This window comes from Melanostigma gelatinosum (assembly GCF_949748355.1).
Source record: "Melanostigma gelatinosum genome assembly, chromosome: 19".
NCBI lineage: Eukaryota > Metazoa > Chordata > Actinopteri > Perciformes > Zoarcidae > Melanostigma > Melanostigma gelatinosum.
Genome location: NC_136652.1, coordinates 17,667,610 through 17,683,497, shown reverse-complemented (window position 1 = coordinate 17,683,497; position 15,888 = coordinate 17,667,610). Strand labels below are relative to the sequence as shown.

The window sequence follows — 15,888 nt, the reverse complement described above, 5'->3', positions numbered from 1 at the left end:
GAGCAGTACTACTTACATGTTAATGCATCAAGTACAATGATCCAATGATGTATTACACTGCATGGCGAATATTGTTACTTTATTATGATACGACTGCACATCTGTACTTTTACCAAGCTGTTTTCTTGTGACGGAGTACTTCCCCACTCTCTTCATAGTAGTAGATTGTATGAGGTTACAGCACATAAGCTATTCTTATATCTTGGTGATTCAGCCCGTATCTTATGTTCTCACCTCCTTTATTCAGTCCTGTTTTCTTTTAACTGCAGGTCATGCTGCCCTCTTTATTTCAAGAAGAGTTATGAATTTGCCGTTGTGTGTTCTCTCTCTGTCGCCCCACTATCATCTGCTTCTAACTTTCAAGCTCGGTATTGGAGTCACCAGCCTGATGCCCCTGCAGGCGAGTTGATCCTCATCTCTTCCACGACTGCTTCCTCCTGGCACAACCGTTCGTCTTGCTCTGACTCCACCTCATCACTGACCTGGTGTCGACCCCGGGGGAATGTTTCATCGTTGGTCATCTCCAATGCAGACCACCTCCTACGCAGACGGATATAAAGACTGGAGAGGAAGTGAAAGGAAGCCACGTTGCTTAACCGTGTGTGCTGTATTTCTATCACAAAAACGGTCCTCGTTAAATTATTGGTGCGTCATAGATGCAGACAAAAATATAGCAACAATTGACATCCAAAATGAGGTTAGAACAATGTAAAAAAGAGCATTGGGAGAATAAATATAGAATTAAATGTGTGAGGAAAACAAAGGATTCTACAAATAAAATGAGCCCCTAAAAAATATGGAAAAGACTGAAATGAATCAAACTTAAATATTTCGTGTCAACTGATCGGTGACAAATAAAAGACACATGTAAAGATTTGTCTTTCTTTTTTATTGTCATGATTGTCTAACAAGCCGTAACTTGTTTAATTAGAGTTTTGACATTTTTCATCTGATGATCTTTAACAATATTTCACGAGATGCAGCTTGTAAAAAGTTATGAGAACTCAGAGAATCATTGTGATGTGTCTATTATCACACCGTTTTCAAAGATGAGCACTTTTTAAAGAGCAAATCCAGAAAACAATGTGCAGAATACAGATATGGTTGAGACCATAATGGCGTTTTTATGACACTATTTCATGGTTTCTTAATTTTCAGTTTTTAATCTTAAAATTCCAGGAAACAACGGACAGAAACAATAAACTGTACATCCTCCTCCTCCCTCTGTTTCTTTACGTCCTCTCCTCCACTTCAGTCAGATCCCTTCTTCCTCTCTCCGGCTCTTCATACGTGTCCATTCGTGTCCTCCCTCCACGCTCCTCCTGTTCAGAGCTCCTCAGAGTGGAAAGCTGAAGGCCAGAGGAGCAAATGAGGTGTTCATCGGCCCCAGTATATACTTCATCAATCGCAGTTATTGCAGGTATAAATATCAAACCCCAAACTGAAGTTTCTTGGCTGAAATTACCATACAAATGAATATTAAGCTCCCTGCACGACATTATTATTTTTTCATCTGTCTTCCTGCTGTTGTTTTGGCCTTGAACCTCTTCCTTTGAAAATGAACTGATCCTTATAATACAATAACTCAGACTAAAATGTATTTCTGCCCTCAATCTGAATGAGAGCATCTTTAAGCGTCATTGAAGTTGTCCCACTGTCTCTCCTCTCAAGACACATTTGTGGTTACTCAAATCAAACCATTTTCCATTCGTCCACCAGATCGACTTTCCCTCATTTCCCCCTCACTGGACTCCCACATCCATCAACATACCTGTTCATGAGCCGTATGAACATAAAAGCAACCTGGCAGCTAGTTGGTAGAGGAGGTAGTATCGATACTACAATATCGATACTACAGTATCGATATTTCTTGTTTAAAGATCTTGTTTAAAGATCGATTCTAGCATCAAGAGGATCGATACACAAAAGAGATTAGTTTCTCTCTTCTACACCCATTTGAAGATTCGAACTATCTGTAAAAATAAAGTCTCATTGTAGTCTTTGCTCCATGCTGTTGTCCTGTTGTGTGCATTCAAACCACATCCCACTCCCACTGACACATGATGTCTGAACGGAAGAGGAGCATGTTTGGATCTATTTCACAGCTGTGAATGTTGGTTGACTGCATTTATTTGCAGAAAAATAACTTAAATATATATATTTGTACTTTGTTAAATCCCAAGAATTGTAATTTTCATCTTTGCACATTCAATTTACAATCATAAGAAGTAAAAAGTGTCTTGTGTTTTAACATGCATGCGATTAAGTAATTAACAGTGGAAGCAATATGAAAGTATATAAGCCTAAGCCGCTTATAATTGTAAAAAGTATTGGTGTTGGCGATGCTGGCCCAGTATTACTTGGTATCAAATGGAAACCACAAAGCGGTTGCCGGATTCGTCAACACTTCTACTTCATTTGTTCCATTTTCGTCATAGTTTCAAGGCTGTGTTCGGTTTGCCTGTTCCCTGTTCACCACTTGGACTCACTGCCTGTAAGCTATTTACAATAAATCACTGGATTCATCTGCTGCGTCTTAATGTCTGCATTTGGCACCAGTCCCAGTTCCAACTGTGACAGAAGTATTGGTAAATAAAAAGCGCTCCAGATCAAGCTTTCACGACAGTTAATTAGCGGTATTTGAAATGGGCTGTTGGTTCTGATAATTGAACAAAGAAGACGATGGGAAGTTTATTTTATGCCTGATTTATTTCCACAATTTAGCGGGTTAAAAGGGCGTAAATTCATTACAACTGTTAGTCAGTGAGTGACTACATTCCGACTGCTCCACCATTGCTATTATCTGCACAGCGTGGATTATCACACTGAGCATATAGTTTGCTTTTCATTACATTTCCATGCTGATTCATAGTCATTCCATTACCAGAATGTTAAAATGTTTCATTCACGATTCAGTGCATGTAAATGCCAGGTCCTGAATAAGATGTCAGTCATGATATTATCCTTATCTTCGTCAGTAAATGGTTCCTCAGCACGAGGTGATGTTTTCTTACATGTGAGCGGTTCAGTTAGCTGGTGAACACCTTCCTCCTCCTCAGCATCAGGAGCTACCAAACTGGCTGCAAAAGTCCATATCATCTCCAGCCAATCAGTGCTCTTCTGAGATGTGACGTCGACCCCAGCGGGGCTTGATTTTATTGGACGAAGAGCAGCTAAATAGAATAAAGAGAATAGAATTAATATAGAATAGAAAAGAATTAAATCAGAGTACAGTCGGATATGATGAAATATTTAAGATATTTTAACGAGTAAAATTTAACTTGAGCAAAAATATCAGCGATGCTGAAAAAATGACCATGTTGAAATCACTTCACACACGACACAATTTAACAGACAAATGTAGAGTTTTAGTGCAGTATTTAATAGCATACTATACACAATGCCTGTGTAGGTGATACTCTACAGTTTGGTCACAGCAGGTCGCAGTGAGAGAAATATTGATTGATATCATGTATTTCACTTCAGTGCTAAGGAGTGAATGTGATATGTATGGCGGCTCTCTGCTTGCCTCTTGCCTTCAAACCTCTCTTAGCGACGGCAGAGGGAGGAGGGAGGCCTGAGGGGGAGAGACACAGCGTTAACAGACACAGCATGACGGGAGGTGAAGAGTATAGAGGTTGAAGAGAGAACAATCGCTCTCCTCATTTCTCATGTTTGTGCATCCTCAATTCCTTTCCTCACCTCCTGTCCTTGCGCGGTACACCCTCCCTCCTAAAGATGCGAGCGGAGGAGGCAAGGAAGACACACAAGGAGAGAGAAGTCGAGGCGTTAACAAAATTGGACGTCTGCGCATTTTAAAGCAATGTCAATTATGACGTGTTGCACAGGAGTATCTTCTGTCCATTGTGTTGTCATAGTCTACAGCTGTATTTCATGATCTCTGTCAGATGAGCACAACAGTGTTAATGACAACTTATATATTTACTTTGAATTAAATTTACAACGTTTGTATATTCCAGATGTGTGTCACGCCTCTTTTAGACGTCACAAGTCTTCATAGCTTCCCCGACAAGCTACCTCTCGCCTCTTGATGCATTTTAGTGACTTAGACATCTTTCAAAAGATCGATTTCCGGGTCAAAGTTAGAAGGACGGAGGAAACGAGGAGGCACAGAATGAGAAGAACGGAAAGGAAAAGAAGCAGAGAGAGAAAAAGACACATGAATCCGTCAACAGCCGCCATTCACAGCCACATACAGCAGATTTGCTGCTTTAATGGCAAACATGATCAAATCAAAAACAAACATCACACAAAACACACTTTTCATCTTACGGAAGATGTTCGGACTTTCACGACATGCTGGCTGAGAACACAGCAAGAAACGACTACAACTCAACCAAGTTTTAAGCAGCGTTTCAACATTCCCGACACACTTTTATCAGTATTTCCACTGTTGACTCTGTCTGCCCAAATATAGTACACTACCAAAGAAAGTAGTCACACGCTAACTTTTGGTTTCCACTCCAGGAGTCATCAATTGCAACAAAACAAATCGCAAACAAGGCAATCTTTGTAAAGGATTGCAACGAATGCCCTTATTGATAGATCATTTATGCTTTATAGATCAGTCATGAGGCTGAGCAAATTCAGCCTTTTCCTTACGGCTTTCTAAATGTGATACTTTAAAAATATGTGAATGGAAACGCGACTGATGACACTTTATTTAAACTGCATTGTGAATTACTTTTTGCGGGAAACTTATCGTGGATAACGTTTGCTTTCGCTGTATCACAAATTTACAACAGAGGAAAAGAATTGTGGTTTATGGAAAGGTTAAAAAACACAGGACTCTCACCCAGGAGACCGCTGTTCCTGTCTCATGTGAACCAGGTACTTATGTTGCCTGAACACAACTTAGTTGTAGTTTTGTGTCAGATTCGTAGTCATTTCAAGCCGAACCATGATGTTTTTCTTTAAAACCTAAGCAAGTAGTTTCGTTGCCTCCGAAGCAGATTTGTGTGTTTTGTTTTGTTTTGTTAACCAACTGCGACGGTTATCTGGGAGGAAAATACGTTTCCCTTGAAACGTAAATGAGCACTTTAGTTGTATCGGAACGTCATTTTGTAGGAGACAGGGTTGCTTTATTCACCACTGCTTTGTCCCAGCAGCAGCTCTCATCAATTGATCTTTTTAATATTCCCTCTCCCAGGTGGAAGAAGCTTTGTGCCTGTTTGTTGCCAAGTGTGGAGGAGTCGTATAATGCATCCTCATAAACAGCTGATTAATGCACTGACATTTCTTTGATTGGCACTCCACACAGAGGCACCAGGAATAGAAGGCTAGCATTTCCCCCCGCTAACTCTCCCGTCCTTTTATTGCCTTTACTTATTCATTCAGTCTCTCCTCCATACACCTTTCTACCCTCTCTTTCTTTCTTTCTCTCTCTAACTCAATGAAATGTCATGATGGGGAGAAAAGCTCTGCGATTAAAAATGCAGCCCAGCATTTTGTCATTGGCAACTTGCAGATATTTACCTCAGAAAACGGAAGTTGACTTCTACCTGCAGGGACGCTTTGCATTGCTGTTGTATTTTCTCACTAACCTGCAGAACCGTTTCCTTGATTTAGAGAAAAGGTCCGTCATTTTTATTGATGTCTCTGAATGAAATGTATGAAATCTCATTCTCTGTTTAGGTTTTCTTGGATTTTCATGTTTTCCAATGTCGGCTGTTGCAAGAAAATAAATCTGCAAAATTGCACATGTGATTTAATTGAAAATCCCAACAGGCCCACAGATTTAATGCCAACATTAGACACAATAGTCGTAACACAACACCTACGTCTATTTTAAGCCGGTGTATCACGAGGCTTCTTAGTCATTGATGACTGTTGGCAGGTCCAGAGGAAACACAGATATAAGCTACATGCAGAGTCACACAGGCACACAATTTGAATTGTCACACACCTAAAGACAGGGACTGAGAATACCAACCGCCACACGGCAGTTTGTGAAATAGTCAGGAAATTGAAATCTAGAAATACACAAATTTAGCTTTTTTTCGTGTCGCTAAGCATGAAAACAATGCCGATAGAAAGTCGATTAGGATCCTATTCCGCAATGTCTCATTGACGTTCATGAGAGATACATTAAAGATACAAAATGCATCTACAACTGATGAGGAAAGGGACAATACGTTAGCCAGTTGCCAGCTGGTGGGAAACACTTGTCGGTGGAAAGGAATCATGTACATCTTGATCGTCTCCAATCGGTCGCAGGCAGCACTCTAGTACAAGCAAGCAGTGCAGTCAAACTGTTAGTGGTTGTGCTGTTGTTGTTGTTGTTGTTTTTACCAGAAGATAAACACACGGAGTCGTCACAGTATGATGTGTACTCTTTGGATGGGATGGCACGTGATTGACAGCATGAGGATGGAGAAGAGGTGGTTGTGGGGGGGGGGGGGGGAGAGTGAGGAGAGGAGTTACAGATGAGTGTGTTGGATGTGCGAGGCGCGACTATCCTCACGCTGGATAGTCCAACAACATGGCGATGTGTGGGAGTGGTGGGAGTGATAACAAGGAGCAGATGTGAGGAGAAAATCAAAGGGATCGATTTCCTGTTGTGTGGTTGTAAGATCGCAGGCAGTTTGACCTTTTGTGGGTCAGGTCTATTCAGATCACTACAGTGCATACTAAAAGACTTTTAAAGTAAAATACATATGAATTTCTGATTGAAAACTTAAATCTTCATACAGTGTATGTTGAATGCTTTCTTGTAGACCAAATAGACTTTTTCACACTTTGTTTCCAGTCATCATGCTAAGCTAAGCTAGCCGACTCCTGGCTTACCGTACCTTGACGTTTAGCAGACAGATATGAGAATGACCTCAGTGTTCAGCGTTACCTAAACTGTAAAGTAAATTATAACAAGAGTACAATGACTTCAACATGACATTTTGTGTCCAGTGTTTTGATTTCTGGGGTAGTTAACGACCCAGAGTCTGTGTTTACCGAACCAAAGCGACGTGCTGAAGAGTGCGGCGCGGTTGTTCTCTGTTGATTCCTCCTGTTCCGCTACAATCAGACATTTCTCATTATCTCAAGATGTAAATTAACGGGTGTGCGGAGCCTTGTAAGCCTGATCAAGGGTGCCAGTGAATAAGCGGTCTTAGGCTGAACTGAAGATGTTTGAAGGAGATCTTGACTGCTGCACTGGTGCGTTCTAAGGGAAATTCATTTTCTCTAATGACAATGAAGTAATTAAGGTTTGATCGCAGAAAAGGAAAGACGATCACTGGAATTATCCAGTTCTGAGCTGGAGATGATAGGATTATGGATATTTGAGGGAATAAAGCTGCAACAGGAAGTTCCCTTTCAATGACATTTAAGTGAAAATGAGAAGGAGTGGATGGACCGCAGTATGTACACAGCTGTATTACTACACTGGTACATGAACTGTCAACTGATGGGCTCATTGATGTTAGAGTCGAATGCGAGTGTGAGAAAATGCACTCCTCAGAGATGACACACATTTTCAAAACACTCAACACTTTAAACACAATCAGTGTTAAAGCAGCACAGAAGTGCGTGTTGAAAATGATGACCTTCTTGAGAGCACGTCCACTTTTGACGTGCTTCAAAAATGCCCGAGAGGTTTGTTGAAAAATGCTGATGAGATCACGGATGTTCAAATTATACGTGAAAAAATGGGGATAAATGAGTTGAAGGAAAGTGTCATTACACGCACATTATAATCACATTATGATGGAATTATAATCATTGGTGAAAGGTAGAACGGATGGTTTTACTTATAATGCAAAACAATCTATTGAAAGATTAAGGTATAAATGTTACCTGTCAGGGTTTTATTGTCAAGTAGATCAAAGAGAACGATGGCGACTCCAAACCATGTGATGACCAGCGCCACAACCAGCAGCCAGGCCATCGGTGAATTAAAGGTCAGAATGACATCGTCCAAAAACGTCTTCTGATTGGTCCGAGCCGGACGGTCCGCACCCCCGCCGTCGTTTTGACTGCTCATTGTTGAAAAGGGCTGAGGACAGAAAGAGACAGAGGGGTTCGAAACAGTAGGACATGATGACAAAAAGAAAAGAACAAACTGAAGAGAGCAAGGAAGAGAATCATGTATCCCGCTGCTCTTCTTAACAAGATCCGCCCTGCTTAGGCAGAGAGGATTGATTGAGGCGATGGCATGGACCTCGAGAAGCAAACAAATGTCAGAAAAAGAAAAGTGTAGGTGGCTCAATTTTTAAATAACAATTAAAAATGCCTGGAAACAAAATGAAACCATGACCAAAAGAAAAAGTCTGTTGCTAATGGAGTGTGATAACATACGCAAACAAGTACGAGCTAATTAGCTAACACAGTTAATTTAAGATAATTAGAGTAATGAGAATGGAATTATGTTGTAAGCTTGCTGTTATAAACATCTTTAAAGTTGCAATTTAGTCTTACACTTCGTTAACGTGGGAGAACCGGAGAGCTCTGATTACAACACACACAGGGAGAGCGACGTGATGCTCTGCTCAGATAGACATTAATCCACTTTGTCTTTATCCTGAAAATAGTTGTTAGCTGCTATAATACTCAGAATATTGAAGAACCCTTGACGTTTTGGGAGTCTGTACACTTAAAAGGACAATATGTCCTTTCAGCTTTGATGAGTTTCTTGTCCCTGTTGTCCCATATATATCCCGCTGTGTAACCTTTTTTTTTTTTTTGCTGAGACAGTAGCTTTTGATGTTCTCTAAAATTGCTGATCTCACCTCTAAAAATGTCAGTACAACCATCGATAGTAATTAGAGGGCAATGCAATTAGCATCTGATTTAGAAGATTAAGATAAAAAATAGACGTGCAGCAGCAAGCTGTCTGGCTTTGGTGGTAGATGTATGTTCGATGAGGACACGTTGAAAGACAATTAACATTAAAAAATACACCTGTTGCTAAATTTCAAAATAAAGTACAGAAACCTTGGGAGTAATGTGGAGGTGGAAAGTCAACTTCCCCTTGAATCCTTTGGTATCAAACACAGGATTGTAGCCCATGATGGTGTTGATACATGTCCTGGCTTTACCTTCCCTCCACAAATTCACCACTAAACCAAATGAGTGTAACTTTCATCCGTGCATGATATGAGTAATAGCTACAGTATGTACAACACAGCAGCTGTTTATTCACACGGATGGTTTTTTTTTTGTGAAGAGGAGAGTTATGAGGAGGAGAGAGAAAGATCGAGACTATACCGGAGGTGTTGAGGAGCTTAAATTCCATCACACTTTGAAAGTTCTGATCCACCTGATGAATTACTTCTGTAAAGAAAGTTGTCATCATTGTATGGCAGCGGGGCCGCGCGCCATGACATGACTACGTGCCCGCGTTAGGTTGTTTGTGTTCATTATGCGGTGATGCGATGAACTGAGATGATGTATTTTTGCTTTCTGTTTCCCTGCCTGGCTCTCACACAGCTAATCTGCAAATATAAAGTGATGGCTACACCGTTGTGGAGATTTGAATTAAAATAGGGGAAGAAATATGCCCTTCTCAAGAGTATTAATGAGGCCCTGAAGGGTACAGATCCGCGTGAGTCCTGCGCGCCATGCTGGTCCAGCTGAGGCATTTAACACCGATCGTTATGACAATCTCGTTGACAGAATTAGGTGGTGGTTTGGCGGTCTGGACTCTAATGGTTCTCATCTTCACTGTTAGTTAATAGAAGCCGAGTGTAGATTTGTGACAATGTCTCCCTCGCTCCATTATATAATATACGTACCTCAAGGCTCAATTCAGGCTTGTTCTCAATATGCATTCTTCCCCTTGAGTAAATTGCCCGTATCGTCGCCTGAAATGTAGCCAGTGCACTCAATGTTTTCTCCATGTTTAGTTCTGACTCTGGGAACAGATAGTAGACCGGCCCCCAGACTTTCTGTGTGTGAGTTAGTTTATGGTAATTTGTTCAAAGACGACTCTATTTACAGAGCACTTAAATATAAACTAAAACTCTTAAAACAGGATTTCTACAAAGAGCCCCTCAACAAGATCAGGTGATGAATTGAGATTATCAGATTGCGTTTAAAGTTGACATTGATCATTTTGGCCAATGATGTTCAATGATTTACAGTAGCAGATATTCAGGAATGGATTTCACTGCTACATTAGTCCTGACTGCATTCAGTAATCACGCTGTTCTTTATCAGGTGACATTAATGCTGAATTGGAAAAGAGTTATTCCAGCAATTTAGTATTGTACTTTCTTAAAGTTAACAACATGTGAGAGAAGGAGCAAGAATGATCTAAATGAATGCAGCAAGGGTCGTAATATCGAAACATTTATTCCTTTCAATCTTCAAAAATAATCCTGAATCCTACATACCCACAATGCAATTCTCTTTCTTTTAACTCCCTGAAGACCATACCTGTATTCCAAGCATACCTGTATTCCAAAAATCAGGTAGTGTATATCTATCCATCCATCCATATCCATCCATCCATCCATCCATCCATCCATCCATCCATCCATCCATCCATCCATCCATCCATCCATCCATCCATCCATCCATCCATCCATCTATCTACTGTACAATGTGATCCAAGATGGTTGTATGATGCGATGTGTTTTCATTCAGCAGCTGGTCTCTGCTCGGCTGACCTTCATCTGACATTCAGATAACAATCCACAAAATAACATAATTCTGCCCACGCACACTCAAATGTTTAATTGTGTGTGTGTGTGTGTGTGTGTGTGTGTGTATGTGTGATTCAAGAAAGCTAACCATTGATCTGGTGAACAACAGCCGGCGTGTGTGCGTGTCATTTCAGAAGTCGAGCTAAGAGTGCCGGTCCGTGAGTGATATAAAAGCTTGTAAGGCCCTGCCGATGGCCGTTCAGGCCAAAGACATTGATCCATTGAGAAGAGGAAAGGCTGCACTGTGCAATCATCCACTTCCTCACTATTCTTCAAAGCGTCTAATCACAGAACAGTTCTCTTACGTAGCCCATGTGTTGTAGTTTCTGTCAAAGTGTGAGTCACAGTCAAGCAAACATTTCTCCTTGCATGTGTGTGTCCTGATGACCCAGCCCACCTGTTGTCACCACAGAGTGCTGAGACACCAACTGCTGCTGCCGCCTCCTCCACACCAGAGGAATGCACAGAGTAGAACGATGTGGGTGGAGCCGACTAACCGGTGTTTGAGGGCAAATGAAAGGCGACAAAAAGGCGTGGCGAGTGTGAGTAAGTGAATGCATCGCCTTGATATGAGTAACTTAATGACAAATAGGCGTGGTACTGCTTATGAAGTAATCGTGATGAGTATCAGAGGTAGAAAGTAAGTACGTTTCAGTACAGTAAGTATTGTGAGTAAATACTTTATACTTCTACTGCATTACATTGTAGTGCTATATGTTGCACTTTTTACTCATCGACATCGATCTGACAGCAAGAGTTAACAAAAAAAATCAAAGATTAGAAAAAGCTCTAAAAAGTGAATCTAAACGTGTGTAGCAGAACTTTGCTTTTACTTCTTTCCTTTCCCAGTAATCATGTCATGACCCTTTCGATTTATCTTGCGAGCCTGTAGAGGGGCCAGACCCCCAGGTTGGGAACCCGCTGGACTAAACAACAAACTGTATCAAAATGCAACAGTCACAGCTGAATGAGTGATTTTACTTTTGATACTTTAAGTACATTAACGTAACGCAGTATTTTGCAGTGTTAAATTGGTACTTCTAAGGATAGAAACACTTCTTTCTTTCTAGAGTACAGTATTAGCCTACATCAGGGATTTACATTCCTCTGGATTATACTTGTGCAATTACGTTACGGCACTGTTTGAGGAGGAAAAAAAGAGAGAAAGAAAAAGGTAAGTTGATCATTAGAAGATCACATCAAAGAGACTATTTTCAAATGCGGTTGTTATCAACCTCGAGGTCGGGACCCCCAAGGGATCCCCAGACACATCTGAGGGATCCCAAGAAGACATAAGGGGGGAAAAAGACATTTATTTTCTCATTAAATCTAAATCTAAACTCTAAGCCTTTAAAATCACATCCACACTGCGGCACTGATCAATGTTAAGGAGGAAGGAGTACTGTACACATTGCTTCATTTCACTGGCGTAACAGGTATGAGGTGAATGAAGAGTGGATTGTGAGTTCCAGTCAAAAGTCTGTGAGCAAAATGTTGCTTTTTCAATACATTTTGTATTGACAGTGTGCAGGAAATAACAACCTTATTAACTGGTCATTTAATCATGTTTCTTTAATCTCCTGTGTACATTTTTGACATGTTCGTCATATATTTAATGCAACAAATGTACTTATATATCTTCAAGTGGCAACAGAGCAACAGGCTACAGTGAGTCTTTTTTGTCATGAAGGAAACAATGTGATTTTAAAGTTTATTTCTCTTTATAAAAAACACAATATGAAGATAAATGAATGTGACTTCAGTTAATAATAGCAGGAGCAAATAGCTCATATTGTAGCTCACAGATTATAACACCAATGGTCATAGTTGCACTTTTTAAAGTTCGGGAGTATAGCAGCTTACTTTTAATAGATATTATAAATGGCAATAAGAAAGAATAATTGTGTGCAGGCCGCCAGCATTCAGTGCCGTCAGTGTCAGATCATTATTATAAAGTTCAGCCGGAGCGACATGGATTTTTACAGTACCTTGGGCTTTGAGTTTGCTGGATGTTCAGTGAAACCTTCAGTCCTTTAAAGGCTTCGGGAAATGCGCCGTCACCATGGAAACGCACGTGCAACTCCTTCGTTAAATCCTCTTTGGCCCCGGCCGATTGTGAGGAAGAAGATGACGGAGGCGACGTACAAAGCGTACACAGCAATAGTGGTAAAGCTGAATCACAGCAGGGTCTAAAAATACACTGAGACCTTCAGCACGGGAGAAAACGTAAGGAAATCCAGCAAACAGCTCTTTGCAATTTGTATTGTTCTTGTTGATAATCAAAGTTCTTCTTGAAGATTTGTCCAGGAAATTCTTTGGTGAAAGTTTCGGATGATTGGGTTTCTAGCTGGTTTAGCTGCTGGAGAGAGTGAGACAGAGAGAGAGAGAGACGGGCAGGGAGAAGTGACCTACTGAGAGTCACCCTGCCCCCTCCGAGAGTCCAAAATAGAGAGATAGTGGAAGTGAAGGGAGGGAGGAAGAGAGGGCAGAGACGGTGGAGCGGAAGAAAACTGGGTGTATGAGGGCAAAAGATCAAGGGATGGAGAGGAGAAGAGAAAGAAGTGAAGAGAAAAAGGTCTAAAAGTCTCCTGTGCTGTGTCTTGGAAACACAGCGCTTATTAATCATGTTATAATGATGGAGGCAGCTAACAGCTGATGCTACATCAGTTGTCCTCCTCTGAGAGGCCCATTACTCCGTTCCTGACCTCGCCTACTGACCTGTCCACTGTAAAAAATTGAATTACTGACCTGTCCACTGTAAAAAATAAAATAAAGTCTCTTACACCTGTACGTAAGTGCTATCACTGATTTTGGTTCATTTATTAAATGTCATGGTATGATTTGACAGTATTTACAGCAACAGCACTAGCATTAACGTGACAGAAACCCCAAATGTCCTCACTTTGTGCCCTCTGCAACAACTTGAAAAATGAAGATCTTTAAACTTCTTCTTCTTGCACTTCATCGGACACATATTTCCTCTGAAGTACCCTGCGTCCTCAAACAGAGGTCATAGAGAGGAGTAAATCAGTTAATTAAGAACTAGTTGAGCCCCATGCGAGTTCTTAAGTCCTGTCAGAACCTGTTTTTGAGGCCCAGTTTAAACGGGGGGGGGGGGTGGTGCGCAGTGGGAAGGAGAAACCTGACCCCCAGTCCTGCCCTGGGAGCCTGCGCTGCAGAGGCTATAATTAGAGATACAGACAGCAGCTGGTGGACTGGACCGCTTTATATTCAGGGCGCAGAGAAGGGGGCTGAGGGTTGGAGGACACAACACACGCACACACACACACACACACATGCAAAATTTTTTTATTTTGACCGTCCCATTGACAAAAACAACCCCATATATGTAAAGTAGATGATACTCTTAATAATATGACAGAATTGGTCCAACTCGTTTCACCATCAACAACTCAAAGAGGAGAAGGATGAAGACCTGGAATGGTGGACCTAAATTTAGTTCTTAATAGAGGGCAAGGAATGAGACCGAACACCTGCAAATTGGTATTTTTGCACTTCTGGTTCCCTCGTCTCAAAGTCTCTCAAAGAGGTTTTTTGGACGGGTTTTTGATCAAATGTTTGATATAAGGTCTGTGCTGAACACAAGGTGAAGAGATTTTAAAGTTTTATTGATGTAAAATACGTCAGTAAATACCCCTCTCGAGAATTTTGGAGCTTTTACGTGTCTTAAAAATGGCGGTTGTCGTTAACGCGTGGCTAAATGAGAACGCCATCACGCCGACGAGTTCGAAATTTGTTGCTTTATGTTCTATTTATTCAAGTGATCAGATAAGTGCAGATATTCTTGGATTCCAGCAGCAAGACTGAAAACTCGATGCAATGATCCGCTTGACGGGCCATAAAAAAAATGATTGTGAAGACGAAACGATATTTGGACTCATGCCGGAGATAAAAATGTGCAGGAAGAAAGCATTTGTAGTTTCCGTAGTTTCCGTTTTCCGTTCACAAGAAAAACATTTTTCTTTTATCAAGAATTCAAGGTACCACGGGGTGAATAATTGCTGTACAACAGGTCATTTTGTTGGTGAAGTATTCCTTCAAGTAAAAATCGGAACACTTCTTCCACCACGGGCTGCAAGAAAATGTTCAATAAATGAATTCAAATTCTGCGTGGCTTTCAACCAGACATGTTTTTTGGGTCCAGACTCATGCTCCGTGTTAGCGATGCTGCCCAGAGGACGGCGAGGGCACCGAGTCTGTGATCAAAACAGAGGTGAAGAACAAAACAGTCACACATCAACCATACATCTCTGTCTCTCCGTCAGACTCTCTGCTTCTTCATTCATGACTCCTTCACCTGCCCTTGTGTTTCGTCTCCCTGCTTTCTCTCCCCTTCTTTCTCGCCCGCTCTGCTCCTCTAACTTTCTGTCTTCCTTCCACTCTCACCTCTTGGTCTTTTCTATCTCTATCTCCTCTTTCTTTCCCTTAACCTATCCTGTTCTACTTTCACTTCCTCCCTCCCCTCTCTCCTGCTCCTGAAATCCCTTTCTTTCCATCCTCCTTCCTTTTCACCTCCCGCTCTGCTCTATATCTCTCTCTACCACAGGCTGTCCTGCGCCATCTTTGTTTCTCTCCCTCCCCAAACACACACACACACACACACACACACACACACACACACACACACACACACACACACACACACACACACACACACTCAATTCTTCTTATTAAATTAGTAATAATGTCGCCATTCTCCCTCCCAGGAGGCCAGTGTTATTGACTTCATTATGCAAATGTAAACCAGCCCACAGCTATACTACTGATGGGATAAGACATACACACACTCACACACACACTCACACACACACGCACACACACACACACACACACACACACATACACACGCTGGTTGTAGTCTGCGTGTGCAAGCAAGAAAAAAAATGCTTGCTGTTTCAGATAATTATGTCAACCGGTGGAGTTGATGTGTGTATTAACACGAAATCGGCTAAATCCAACGGGCCTGCAGGCTTTTTTACACCCGTCAAAAAATGTTACTCCGAATTTTTTATAATACAATAGAATAGAATATAAAATAACTGCCCACAATGCAAAAGTTGCATCTGAATCTGTCACATTTTCACTATTTTATTCTGGTGCTTTGTCTCCGCGTGTCCACATTTCTTCGTGTCCTTGGGCAGGACACTGCTGTCGCTTTGAGCGAAAAACATCTGCCATTTGAAAGTTTTATTCCAACAAATGTATT

At 41.2% G+C, this 15,888-nt stretch overlaps 1 protein-coding gene across 3 annotated transcripts; it reads right to left on the bottom strand.

Annotated features, from left to right (window-relative positions):
• Window positions 1-870: 870 nt before the first annotated feature.
• On the bottom strand, window positions 871-13,082 carry LOC306793304 (triadin-like). 3 transcript variants are annotated; one of them, XM_079290865.1, is made up of 7 exons: window positions 12,650-13,082; window positions 7,813-8,011; window positions 6,313-6,354; window positions 3,703-3,732; window positions 3,530-3,577; window positions 3,015-3,173; window positions 871-1,349 (listed from the first exon to the last, which is right to left on the bottom strand). In XM_079290865.1, the coding sequence occupies exons 2-7, from the start codon at window positions 7,997-7,999 to the stop codon at window positions 1,327-1,329; spliced, it is 489 nt and encodes a 162-aa protein (XP_079146991.1). In that variant the 5' UTR covers window positions 8,000-8,011; window positions 12,650-13,082; the 3' UTR covers window positions 871-1,326. The 3 variants fall into 3 exon arrangements, with proteins under 3 accessions (XP_079146991.1, XP_079146992.1, XP_079146993.1); XM_079290866.1 differs by lacking the exon at window positions 3,703-3,732 and having other exon boundaries at window positions 12,650-13,081; XM_079290867.1 differs by lacking the exon at window positions 6,313-6,354 and having other exon boundaries at window positions 12,650-13,080.
• Between the last annotated feature and the right edge of the window lie 2,806 nt (window positions 13,083-15,888).